We start from the raw sequence: 14135 nt of genomic DNA, 5'->3' as shown, positions 1-14135 counted from the left end.
TTGTGGTTGAATTTACCTATTATTTGCTGGATATGTTCGTACGTTCATTTTAGTGGTCTCATTTAGAAGGGTTAAATCTGCCAGTGGAGTTTGGTGGGTTATGTTAGACTGAAGGTGCTAAGAAGCAGCAAGAGAGCATAGGGGAAATCTGAGCACATCAGCCAGCATGTTCCCACCCTCCTTGCGAATAGATCTTAGTGCTGTGCTCCTTCACTCCACTGTATGGAACTGCAAGCTGAGTCGTTAAACCCAAGAGAGAAAATGATAGCTTAGTCAGCACTGTACTCCTGGGGACAAAGTTTAATTCAGTTTTGAGTGTTGGGGGTTTTGTTTGATTGACCTTGTGGAGAAGGCCGAAAGAGGGGTATCAATCTTTAATTAATAGTCAACTGGGGCAGTCTTAAAAGTTTTACTAAAGTCTGAACTTCAATAAAACCGGGAGGATGTGAATTTACTCTTTCATTGAGATAGGGGCTGTTAGTACACTTGTTGATTAAAACAAATTTCACACATCTTTCCTCCCCCCGTTTGGTTCTGCGTAGCCCCCAGTTGCGGTCCACTCTGCCTGGTTATTAGCTCAGTAGCTGCACATGAACATCACATATTTTGAGAAGTAGATGGGATTTGTATGCTTTTAATTTGGAAAGTCTTTCTAGAAGGAGTTTGACAGGTAGGTGAGCAGGAAGGGACTTTCCCATGGCACAATCTGAAAAAATAGGCAAGATAGGAGAGACTTGTTTACAAAGATTTAGAAATTTATCTGAAGTAATAGCCTGATCAGCTAACTCAAATTCGTGGTTAATGTCTGGATTTGAAGAAGGGAAGGATGGTGAAATTGATAGAAGGTGAAAGGTAATAGAAAAGATAGGAAGAGAGAGGTTATTTAGGGTAAAGTTAAGCAAGGTTCAGTAAAGTGATTTTCCTACTTTCCTGACTTTTGTTTTTAAAGCAACAGAGGATAGCTAAACTATTTACTTACCTCTCATCTTCCTTTACATGTTTTATTTTTTGTTCGAGTTTTCATAACCAGGCTGAGTTGTTACAGTGTCTCTTGGGTGCTATGAGTAGCATTTTGCAGATGCAGACTGACCCCCCGGCCCTCTTGGTGACCCCACTCAGCTTGCCTGTCTTCCCTTGGATTGAGATGATCAAAGGTCAGCTTCCTATGGGATAACCATGTAAAAAGAATAATCACAAAATAATTAATTTTCCCGTTTACTCTCTGACGGTAAAACGAAAATAGCTTGGCTTTTATTCCTTGATGAGACTTTTCCGTGTGGTGGTGTTGGCCAGACTCGGTTCTCTGATGGGGGAGAAAACTGATGGGCAGACAGTGTCATTTTTAAAATCACTTGCTTGTAGTCTCGTTTGTCATCTTAAAGTAAACAGATGTTTAACTTGTTACTTTGAAATGTAAGTGTGATAATTGTACATTAAATTAAATATCTATATTCCAGTTTTAGATTTTAGGAATTTTCAGTTATTTATAAATTAACGTTTTTTTCCCACTTTCTATTTAAGTAACCATTATTAACATACCTGAATAATCGGCCTTAATAAAATAGTGATTTTACTTTGTCCTTCAATAGTTATTTATGTTTACCACAGGTATTGGTTAGGTCAGTGAGAAACCACTTACTGAGTGCCTGCTGTGTGCACGGCATTGTGCTGCGTGTAGGGAAGTTAACATGGTCGGTTTAGGGATTTGTTGAGTAGAAATGGAGTGCTTTCAGCTTCAGATTCCAAGTTGGCATGTATATCTTTCCACTGCTAATAGTTCTTTTAGTAAGAATTTAATATGAATGAAAGTTAGCCTGTATCTTAAAGTGAGTGAAGGAAATGTGTTGTATAAAGAGGAATCCATTTGCCTGGCTTTTAAATAATTCTTATGAATTTGTCACCTCTGTGCCTATTTAAAGGTAGTATTTTGTCCCATATTTTCTTGTCTTTATTAAATACAAAGTCTGACTCTGCTATAGCATGGAGAAACACTTGAACAAAAAGCTCTTCCAGTATAAATGCTGTTTCATTAGAATATTTGAGGCTAGGCATTGTCTTTTTCTTGTTGGAACAGTACCTTGCTAACTAGTGCTAACATGGCAGGATAATTGTTAAACTTCACAAATTAATAAGTACATAAACTAGATAGCAATAAAAAATATTTTTTACCTCAAAAAATGGTGCTGATTGTTTTTGGCAAGTATGCACAATTTCACAGGCTGTTTGGGTTTTCTGTTTGTTTATTTTTTTGTTTCGCTTTATTTGTTTATGGTTCCCATGCTCCAGCTGCAGCTTTGTATGTATTTCACAGATAAGGTAATGTTTGAAGCACTTAAACTCACCAAAATTTTTAGGTAATAAATTTGATTAAACTTGAACTGAAATCGCTGGGTGGGATGGAGGTTTAACAGGGAATGAAACACTGGGGTGGGTGGGGTGGGAATATGTATGTACAGACAATAGTCCTTGATATTTGTAATTGCTTAGGAATTAATATGGCTTATTAGGGGAGAAAAAGAGCTAAAAAACACTCCCTGCCAACATAAAAATGCATTTTCTTTTGGAAAGAACCACTTTATTTTCCTCCTTTCTTTTTCTTTTTTCCTTTCCTTTTTTTTCTTTTCTTTTCCTTTTTTTTTTTCTTTCTTTTTGTTTTAAAGATATTTGGGCTATAGGGTGTATATTTGCAGAACTACTAACGTCAGAACCAATATTTCACTGTCGACAAGAGGACATCAAAACTAGTAATCCTTATCACCATGACCAGCTGGACAGAATATTCAATGTAATGGGATTTCCTGCAGGTACACATGTTTTTGTTTTTGTTTTTAAATCACTGTTGTTTGAACTTAGATATCTTCATTGGAAAGGTGTATATTTTTAGCTGATGAAAGCTACTCTTACTCAATTCTCTGTGTTGATGACTTGCATTAATCAAAGACCCATAGAAATAGCAAAGTTTGTAGAGTTCACATATTAGCATAAAAATATTTAGGGGTTTCTTGAATTTGCAGGGTGTATTTTTGTTTCATTTTGGTTTTTGGTTTTGTTTTGTTTCATATTTAAAATGATTGCAATATCTGTATTTAGAAGGTGCCTTTAGTTCTCACCATTGGAGATGAAATAAAATTCAGTAGTATGTATTTTTGTCTGGCAGTATATATAATAATGTCATTACTTGGTATTTGATGACAAATTTTGAACAGTATTTCTATTTAGGGCACTGTGCAGTACATTGTATTGAATAATAGCGTTTTTTGCTGTATAACTCTTGTCAGTAAGAACATTCTTTGAAGTTAGAACAGTCAGGATGTGAGTGAAGGGCTCACATTGCGCAGCGACCATGCCTGCACTGATTGCAGCAGGGAGGGAGTTGTTGGGTGTCCCGTCACAGGCTTTAGATCTCTAGCTGCGTCCTGGTCCCTTGTGCCACAGGACAGCCGCTCATCACTCCCCAGAAACTCTGCCCAGAGGTCCAGAATAAAGAAAATTTGTTTAAAACCCCTACATAGTTCTGGCTAGTCAAGTACTTATTAGAAGTTGTTTCTTATTATGAATTTTTCTTGGGTCAGTAACTCAAAACTAATACAGAAATATCTGGGAGTTATAATTCCACATCCCTTGTAAGTGTTAATTATCAGTAAATGCAGAATAACTACCTTTCTCCAAAATTGACTGACATTTCTACAAAGATTGCTTTGTTGTGATGGGAATTTCATTTATTCACTAAATATTTATTTATTGAGCACCTGCCATGTTTCAGGCACTGTGTTAAATATGAAATATTGTCCATATAACAGACATGACTCTTGCCCTCTTGGAGTTGACATTGAACTGCTCTAAGGAGAATGTTGAGAGAATGCGAGTAGTTTGAGTAGGTGGGGAGAATGGCCTTTTCTTCCCACCTCTGAATGCACCCGTCATTTCAGAGGCCCCAGCGGAAAGAGCAGGGCTTACAGGGGTGGAGCTGGGGGCAGCCTCCATTGGTGATGGTTCTAAAAAGGTTCTTAGTACGTGGTTCCACAGTTAGGGTAGGCTTAGCTTACAAGGGACCTAAAAGGCAGGCAGCAGGATTTAGACCTACGCTAAAGAATGAGACTCTGTGATACGTTCTTGAGAACCAGTGACATGCTTTATGTTCAATTTTAGACAGATGAGTATGGCAGGGGTATGTAAAAATCAATTTAAGAGAGGTAGCTCAAGTCAGGAAACCAGCTGCTTACCTGTAGCAGTACTCCAGGTATAAAGTGATTTGGATGGAGAAGAAAGAATAAAGGTATAATTTTTGACAGGAAGCATGTAATTGAGGAAAGAATAAAAGATTATCTCAGGATTTCTAGCTTGAGAAATTGACAAAAATAGAAATTGAACAAGGAAGTAGTTAAGGAGAAAATGCCATTTAGGAATTTAAAGTATGTGTTTAGTTTACAATATGTGATATCTGTGGAGGTTAGGTAGCAAATATTTTTATAAGTCAGTTGAAAGAAAAGCAAACCTCTGAAGGTCATTTAAAAGCTGAAGTGGTGTGAAGCTAGCTGGTAGAGTGCGGGCACCTGTGGGATCGCAGTGACGTGCCCTGAGGGTGACAGCAAGCTTCTAAAAAGACGTGTGGTGTCTGAGTAGCTCTAATGCCAGCAAGACTGATTGAGGCATTTCCCACCAAACGTATCCAGTAGCTGGAAACTAGCCAAGGCACCAGCTGACTTGTTAACATGCTAGTTACATCCTACTCTGTTCCATTTCAAAGAGCTGCTACTGCTTACCTTGATGACCACATAAACCAGTGTATTTAATGAGGGGAAAGTGGGGAGGGCCATAGGAAAAGAAGTACAGCTTAAAGCTACTGAGGGGGAAGATAATACAGTTATTGTTGAGGAGATTGGGTGCTGATATAACCAAGAAATTTGGTGGGACAAAAGTGGTTTTACAAATAGAAATAGAACTATTAAATAACAGAAATATTTATTTATAACTTGTTCCTCTGTTGTTACAGAAATTGAGGTAACTTATAGTAAAACATAAAGAAAGTAGGCATTCAAAAAATAAAGTTAAAAAGAGATAGATTGAACTCAGTACAAGGTATGGGGAATTGCATTTACATGTTTAAGATGTTTACTATAGCTGACCATTTATTTGAAGTCTGTGCTTTCATGGAAGTTAAAAGTATAGGACAGGTAATGGAAAGTGAAGTAACCTTTATTAAAATTCTTGAGAATAGGAACCTAGACAATATAAAATTGTATCAATGTATTTCACAGATAAAGATTGGGAAGATATAAAAAAGATGCCTGAACATTCAACATTAATGAAAGATTTCAGAAGAAATACGTAAGTTGGAAAGAAAATAGACCTTTCATTGATTTTTGCTTTTCTAGAATTCTCCGTATAAGATTGAATACTCAACATGGTAGAATACTCAACGCAAGATTATTCTATTAAATAACTTTACTTGTGTACTCTAATAAATATTTTTGCATTATGATAGTCTTCATTTCTTAAGATGTTTGAATGGTGATAGAAAGAAGGTGAATATCTCATATTAGCAGCTGATTTGGATATGAGAAAAAAAGTCAGTTCATTTCTTTCCATATTTATTACTTTCTGGAAGCTGTGCATCCGTGGAAAGTATCGTAGCTGAAGCAGTAAGAGACTGAAATAAACAAACCTTGCTTATAGCCACCTGCCTGCCCACCCAGGTTGTGTTGTAAATTTAAGTAAGTTTTAATGGAGAAGAAGGAATATTTCATTTATTCTTAATGTAAGATCAAGGGGATTGGGAGAGGGAGTTTATAGACCTGTGACAAATTTTTTAAAATTTGTATTTATTTTAAACTTACTAGTAAGGCTGAGTTAAACTCTTGACCCGTATGTTATTTCAGATAATTGTTGAGATAGCATTCATGTGAACAAAGCCAAACAGTGTGTATATTATTCATGAAATTATCTTGCATTTAATCTGTAGTATCCATTCAGAAGTGACTAGTGTGAATACTGAATGAAATATAAAATTGATTGAATACCATTTGCAATATATGTTCTGTGTCGGTTATCATTAAAATAATTCTGTTTGGAAAAACTTCAGCCAATGTAAAATTAACCTCATATCTAATATAGCTATTTCATAGTATTTCTCTTTCAGGTATACCAACTGCAGCCTTATCAAGTATATGGAAAAACATAAAGTTAAACCAGATAGTAAAGCATTCCACTTGGTAAGCATTAGAGAAGAGTACTAAACAGTACTAATGCATTTTTTCCCCCTGTTAGTAAGCCCAACCTGAGGCTTTTTTGAGTCAATTTCTGTGGTTACTCAGCACTCTTAGAGTTCTTTAATAGTAATACTAATGCAGAGATCTCGTTGGTGCGTATAGTAAAGATATCAAATACTTGTTTTTCTAAACCCATTAATTAGAAAAATTAATTAATTAGAATTTCTAATTAATTAGAAAATTAATACTAATTTTTCTAAACATTAATTCACAGACTTAATGTTTGGTTACATTGGATTTTCTAAAGAGAGTCAGTGTACCAAGTCTGTCAAGTCATTTTTAAAATTCCATTTATTGGTTTTCATCAGTTATTTTAAAATTTCAAAGAAGAATCAAGATGAAAACAATCCCACTGTTCACAAATGAGTTTTACAGATTATCTCTTTATAAGTTTACCTCTTATGGACTTGGCTGTTAAAGGTCCTTCAGGGACCCTTATGTGCTTTTCCTGGAAGAATATGAGAAATGTAGTATATAGATAGTATGTAATGGAAAAATGATTTGACCTAGAATCTAAATGAATCTGCACTATCAAGGTAGTTTGTGACATTATATTCAACTCTTGTCAATTTAAACTTGTTTACAATAAACTTTCCATTTTTACATCATAACAATTAAAAATGTTTTTCAGTTTTATGGTTTTTCAAAAAAAGTAATATAAAGGGGGAATTTGGGGAAGCGGGTTATATTTTGCTTGGCTTTAAATTCTTTTAATCCTTTATTCCCAGTATTTTTAAATGAGTTCATTAAATGGGATTTTTTTACTTTGAAAGGATTAAACTTTCCTTTATTACAGTACCAGGCCCCTTGGCAAATATTTCTTGTATTTCTGCTTTTTCTTCTCCTTCTCCTCTTCTGCTTCTGCATCTTCTTCAGTAATTTTTTATCATGTTATGTATCATACATTTCATATCTAATCAGCAATTTAAAAAGCAGTGCTTAACTGACCATATTACCACACAGTGTATTATTATCCAAATCATGGCTTCTTATAATGTACTTAAAATAGTATCCAAATTGGAAGGTAAGTTAGATCCTTCAAAGTTATGGCCTTATTTATTCTAAAAAAAAATAATGATAATAGTGGTAGAACAAAAGTCACAATTTAGGGGAATTATCTTACATCCCCCCAATTCACTGCTACTCAGTCTAGTCTGAGGAGACTCTCGCTACCACCACCACTGAAACTGTAGAGAGCTAGGCTTCCTTTACAGCTCACCTGCTTGTTTCTACTGGGGTGACCTATCTTGGGTGGGTCCATCTGAAAGCTCTAACACAATTCCATTAAAACTGTTGAGTGTTTTAAGTAGCAAATGCATGCTTTTCCTTTCAATCTCAAAATAAATTGTGCTTCCACTGAAATATCAGCTCATTAAAATTAAAGTCTCAGCATCCCAGCATTTCATCTGCATTTAAAAATATTTTCTGTCTGTTTGTTCTCTGACTGTGTCATCTCCCACTGTCTCCACATGTCTGCTAGTTGCTTGGTTTTCAGAGTGCGGTCATAGGTTAGCAGTACCAGAGACACCTGGGAGCTAGGAAGTGCTCCAGGGATGACTCTGGTATACTCTAAAGCCTGGAAAACACTGCATTAGATCAGAGATCATAAGCTAAGAGACTACTGTTTAGGTCATCTCTTAAATCACATATTAACATCAAATACTTTATAGTTCATAGAGCCTTCAGTAAATTATATTTCACCCGAAAGATACTGAGTTTTCACATTAGTGTGACATTGCTTTATGTAATAATAGTAATGATAATGGCTAACACTTATATAGTGCTTTCTTTGTGCCTGGCACTGTTATAATTGCTTTCCACATATTAACTCATTTAATTCTGAAAATAAACTTATGATAAAAGGTACTGTTTTTAATTTCCACTTGAGAAATGGGGTTACAAAGTGGTTAAGTAACTTGTTCAGAATCTCTCAACTAATAAATTCGTAGCCACACCTCTGCACTTTACGAGCTCTGTGCCAGCCACCACACTTATTCAGACCAGCGCAGCGCTGTCAGGAGGACTCGGACGGCCGCGCTGCCTGGGAGGGCAGCTCCAGCCACGTGTGCTTGCTGGCATGACTGAGAAACTGATTTCTTAATTGGTTATTAATTAATTAATTTTTAATTTGGTTTAATTTGCTTATAATTCATTTAGATTTAAATCTACATAGCCACATGTGGCTGGTGTATTATTTGTGTTATAATAAGTTTTCCCCTTAACAGAAAATACAAGAATGTTAGTCCCATTTTAAATTGAATATAGCAATTTAGGGAAAAGGTCATTGGTTTAGAGTAAGAAGACATAAGTTTAGTTACTTCTTGTAGGAGAACCAAGTGAGATAATGAGTCTTAGAATGACTAAAATGTGAATTATTATATTAAATGGAACAATTGGGAGATTTTTTTTTTTTTTTAGTTTGGAGGAATAAATACCCTCCAAATTCTGGTGTTATTCATCAAAAAACATTTGCCTCCCAAAAATGTGCCAAAGGGTATAAAACTAAGAGAAGTAATGCAGTGATGTGTTTATGATTTGTGGTTTCAGCTTCAGAAGTTGCTTACCATGGACCCAATAAAGCGAATTACCTCAGAGCAGGCTATGCAGGACCCCTATTTCCTAGAAGACCCACTTCCTACATCAGAGTAAGTGATCAATTTATTAACTCACTAGCACGATAGACTTTTTTGGTGCATGCTTTCTTTCAGTTGTCAGCTCCAGGTTGCCATTGCTCTTACATGGGGACCCAAGGAGATCCTTATGAGAAGTGAAGAATGAGCTCTGATGACTGAAGTGTTGTCAGGGGTTTTACAGCTGTCACTCCCTCAGACTCCCTGGGCTGGCTCACTGCTTGCAGTTACAGTATTGTGTTCCAGTTGCAAACTCCATTCCCAAATACATTTGTGTTTCCATACTCTCATTTTAAATGCAGTTGGGAGAGTAAAATAATGACATTCCAGCTGGAATCTATCTTTTGGTTGTGGTGATAAAAAAGGAGCCTGTGATCAAAGAAGAAAGCTGAGTCCTATCAGATGATTACTGATTATTTTTATACAATGAAAAGCCCTCCCCCCTGGCCTGCTGTGACGTCACTGCTTAGAAGAAGAGATTCATTGTGTCACAGCGGCATGAAAGGTGCTTATATCACAAATAAGCAGGCAGAGAGTCCATCTTAAAAGATGAAAACAAAAACCACTTAAATGAAGCATTTGAAATATCGATTAGTATACCCGAAATCACTTTTCTTTTTTCTTATGATCAGCGTTTTTGCCGGTTGTCAAATCCCTTACCCCAAGCGAGAATTTTTAACAGAAGAGGAACCTGATGACAAAGGAGACAAAGTAAGTATCAAAGTGCGCTTGGCCACTTCTTGTTTAATTCTGTGCCGCTCTGCCATTTCCTGGCTCGGACATGTTCTGTTCCCCTCCTGAGCTGGACTGTATTTTTGTGTTTAACCACTTGAGAAGAACCAACAGCAGCAGCAGGGCAACAACCACACGAATGGGACCGGCCACCCCGGGAACCAGGACGGCAGCCACACCCAGGGACCCCCGCTGAAGAAAGTGAGAGTCGTCCCTCCTACCACTACCTCAGGTGGACTGATCATGACCTCAGACTATCAGGTACTTCCCGTCTGTTTCTCATTGACCTGCCGTGTCGGTATTGCATGTGGGCTTGTGACCACTGGAAAATGCGACGTAGTTAAGAAAGTACCGACCTTTACATGCCTGGGAAACACGTTGACGTGAAGCGTTATTGGCATTGAAAGTACTTGGTGGTACAGTAGAGGGGGCTTAGCCAGACTTGACATGATCAGACTTAAATTACGCCATTCATTAACTCTGTGACCTTGGACAAGGCTTTAGTTTCTCATCTGTAACATGAGACGGGCGAAGCCTAACCTGCCGTTGCCGTGGGAACAGCTGTGGTGAACTTCAGCACCCAGCGTACAGTGGGCGCTCAGGAAGTGATGTCTGTCGTTTCTGAAACCACAGTGATTAAGGACTCAGGCTTCCAAATCCCAGCCCCGCCACTGACTTGTGGGCAGCCTTGAGTAGGTGATTCAGATGTTCTCAGTTTCATCGTTTGTCGGATGGATGTAGATAATGGTCAGCGTGAGGCTGTGGTCAGGATTACGTGAGCGGACGTGAGCTAAGGACAGCGGCCGGCCCGACTGACAGGCATGTAATAGATGACAGCACTCACCTTGTTCATTCTTATTATCGTCGTCGTCGTTAGAATTCTTAGTCGCGTTCGCAGGGCGCAGGACACACTTCCTGAGTGCTGGTGGGGGTGCTGGTGGTGACTGTGATCACGGGAAGAGCTTGCCGAGTACTTACCATGTGCCAGCTCTTCTACTAAGTATGAAGCAGACATCCTTCCCTCCAAGCGTTACAACTCTGTGAGGTCAGCGTTATCGTCGTTTCAGAAAACTGAGGCTCTACTCTAGAGGTTAAACCCCTTTCCCGCATTCACCCCGCAAGCTGGAGGTAGACCCAGCACGCAGACTCAGATCTGCTGGGGTGGCTCCGATGCCACTTGTGGATCCTCTCAAGTGACACGGTCACAGGCCCTTTGCAGACAGGCCCATTTGGAACATCGTGTAGCACCTCCCTGCTGGTTCTAATCCTCTTCTCAACTGATCTGGATTTCAGTGTGGAAGCATACTGAAAACGTGACCAATTAGACTTATTTCCCTACTAAAAGAGAGAAAGAGGTCTTAGTAAACTAGTACGGCTCCCAGAGCCTGCGACTACACCTCAAGAACTAGATATGAACTCTTTGCTATGGTTAATGGGAGGTCCAGCCCACCAAAGCCTGGGAATCGTTGTCTGCCTGAGTAGTAACTGTCCTCCAGTAAGCTCGCAGACAGGCGTCTTGCGGGTTGACGTTTGCTCCAGTACCTTTTCCTCCCCACCTGGAGGGAGAGAACGCACCTCTCGACACAAGGATTGTTTGCACACTCAGGTGGTGCGTCCTGAGCATGAAAATGAAGCAGAGTGGGGCATGTTGCTGTGCTTCTGTTTGTGGAAGTTATTATTGTGGTGGTTTTTGTGCGTGGTTTCAAAAATAGCATTTCTGACTACAATTTCACATGTCCACTCTTTTTAAAATGTTATTTTTGCTAGGGTTGGCAGAATTTCAAATTACATGATTTAGTAAACATGCTCTGAAAGAAGAAAGTATTAAATTATGGTTAATATTTCGTAGTGTTTGTCTTGGGGAACTAACAGTATGAGAGAGAGGTGCAGGAGTGGGAATAGGAATACAAGAGATCAAAACTAGAGGACTCTGAACTCTGCCCCTTGCGCTGTTTCTAGAATTGAGAATACCACTCTTCCTACATTTTAATAATTGTAACTTTACTTTTGTATATCGCTTGTAGCAGAAAGTAAGATTCATTAATGTAAAGGGCATAAAAATATCTAATGCTGAAGAAATGATTCTGCGGTACCCTTTTTTGTCATATTCATTTTTGTTCTTTAGTCATGCGTGTGTTGAGAGTTTTCTATTGAAGAAACAAGCGTGTAGATTAGCTTTGAATTTCTTAATGTACACATCATTAAGTTCAAGAGTAAGCATCGCAGGCAAGTTAGTTATTATTTATCAGGCAGATACAAAACAGCATAAAAGGGAGTTCCTGTTATAGAAAAAAAAAAAAATGAACTGCACAGCACAGTAGTAAGACTGAGCTTAGTGTTATTTCACCAGCAATACTTCTGACCTTCATAAAGAAAAGCTGATATTAAAAGATTCGGGGGTTTTGTCATTTTCATTCTAAAGCCAATACATAGCACAAGACTTTTAAAATTCTTACTGCCGTAAAATAGAAGACATTTCAAACACACATAAGCCTTGCTGGCTCAGGATGCCGCCAGCGCGTAGAACGCCTGAGTCACCTGTGCCCTCCCTCTCCTTTTCCAGCGTTCCAACGCACATGCTGCCTACCCCAACCCTGGACCAAGCACATCACAGCCACAGAGCAGCATGGGATACTCAGCTACCTCCCAGCAGCCTCCACAGTACTCTCATCAGACACACCGGTACTGAGCTGCGTCGGACACTGTCCATGCACTGTCGCTGTGCTGCAGGGCTGCCTGCGGCTCTCGGCGGGAACCTGGAATGGGCCATGAGAATGTACTGTGCAGCCACGTAGTCAGATGTCCGGTAGCCGAGTTCCTCCACTTTTCACAGATTGGGGCAGTGGCTTCCAAGTTGTACCTTTTTGGAGTTAGACTTGAGAAGAAAGTGCTAGCACAGTTTGTGTTGTGGGTTTGCTACTTCCATAGTTTACTTGACATGGTTCAGACTGACCAATGCATTTTTTTCAGTGACAGTCTGTAGCAGTTGAAGCTGTGAAACGTGCTAGGGGCGAGCATTTGTCGTTGTATGTGGTGAATTCTTCCCGTGTAACAACATTATCTGACCAATAGTACACACACACACGAAAGTTTTAACTGGTACTTGAAACATACAGTATATGTTAACAAAGTAACCAAGACTCAAAATGAGATTATTTCGGTACACCTTTCATTTTAGTGTCTTAACAGTGGGTTGATTCATTTTCTACATTAATCAGTGTTTTTTGACCAAGAATATTGCTTGGAATTTTTTGAAAGTACAAGAAGCCACATAGTTTTTCCAGGAAGGTTTCAAAACTCCCAAAGATTGATTTCCAACTTATGAGTTTGTTTTTACTTTTAATCTATGACTTGACTGGTATTAAAGCTGCTATTGATAGTAATTAAATATGTTGTCATTGATATAAACCTGTTTGGTTCAGCAAACAAACTAAAATGATTGTCATAGACAGTGTTTTATTTTTCCTGTTGGTGTTGCTGATTTGTGAGCATGCTTTAAAGATGAAAAAAGCATGAATGATAACTTCCTTAAAAAGGTGCGGCATCCAATTCAGATATTTTGTCCTGATTTTAAAGCTGGTTGGTGTAGTGCTACTAAAATTTTGTTCAGTTCATTTTCTTTTTTAAAACTTGTTCGCACGTTGTTTAGGGTGCCCTTACTTCAGCAAAGGAGAAGGAGTAGGAGAGCCTTAGAATTTTTGAGGAAAAAGAAAACCTATAACATACAATGTACTGTATCAAACTATTTTACATGAATGACACAAGTATTCTGAATTTAAAAAAATTGAACATTGTTAAAAACAAGGTGTTATGTAATAAATTTATTTTTCATAAATCAAAATATGGAGTCAGTTGTATTTTTATATACACAAAGGTGTTTTATTTTAAAATGTGCCTTAACAGGTGGCCTCTAAATAAATCTCTTCGGTTGTTTTCATTAACAATATCTATATCTTCTGCCTCCATAATGAAGTAATGACTTATGGTTTAGATACGGATTCTTTTCTCTGTTACGCTTGGTGCTATAATACAAGATGTGAAATAGACACCTTTCTAATTGAAAGAAATCATAATGAGCCTTCCATTTCTAGAATAATGCCGAATTCTGTGATACGCTGAGCCCACTTTGACTCTTTTATCCCAATAATTATTTTTACTCCCTCCTTTGGCACAAAATACAGAAGATTAAGAAACTACCATACTCCTTTTCTTAAAACTTCAATTCATTCATATAAAACTATTCTAAAACATTTTAAGAACTGAGGAATTCCGATACTGGGTGGCCTGACCCTAATGGTAACGGTAATCTTTAGGACCTGAATCCGTGTTTCCATGATGACTCTTCCTGCCCCAGTTTATGCACACGCTGCCCAGATCTGGCTACAGAGTTCCCCCACTGTGTCACTGCCGTCAGTCTTACCCGTATTTCCCTTCCGCTCTGATTGTCTTCTGCTTTTTTCTCCCTGCCTTTAATGAAGTGCTTTTAAACTTAGTGTGTATGAGA

General features: G+C 38.2%; 1 protein-coding gene across 7 annotated transcripts in view; it reads left to right on the top strand.

The window, feature by feature from the left end:
* The window catches only part of CDK8 (cyclin dependent kinase 8), a 99281-nt gene extending 85815 nt beyond the window's left edge, over positions 1–13466 (top strand). For 3 of the 7 annotated variants that reach the window (XM_007164197.2, XM_057532997.1, XM_028168812.2), the window contains 7 exons: positions 2661–2804; positions 5259–5328; positions 6140–6212; positions 8817–8914; positions 9532–9610; positions 9734–9892; positions 12195–13466. In XM_007164197.2, the coding sequence (XP_007164259.1) occupies positions 2661–2804; positions 5259–5328; positions 6140–6212; positions 8817–8914; positions 9532–9610; positions 9734–9892; positions 12195–12320 (749 nt within the window). In that variant the 3' untranslated portion in view covers positions 12321–13466. The remainder of the gene's footprint in view (positions 1–2660; positions 2805–5258; positions 5329–6139; positions 6213–8816; positions 8915–9531; positions 9611–9733; positions 9893–12194) is intronic. The other 4 variants (XM_057532995.1, XM_057532994.1, XM_007164198.3 and 1 more) reach the window with 4 other exon arrangements.
* Positions 13467–14135: the final 669 nt, after the last annotated feature.

Source organism: Balaenoptera acutorostrata, chromosome 18, assembly GCF_949987535.1.
Source record: "Balaenoptera acutorostrata chromosome 18, mBalAcu1.1, whole genome shotgun sequence".
Taxonomy (NCBI): domain Eukaryota; kingdom Metazoa; phylum Chordata; class Mammalia; order Artiodactyla; family Balaenopteridae; genus Balaenoptera; species Balaenoptera acutorostrata.
This window is presented reverse-complemented; position numbering and strand designations above follow the sequence as displayed.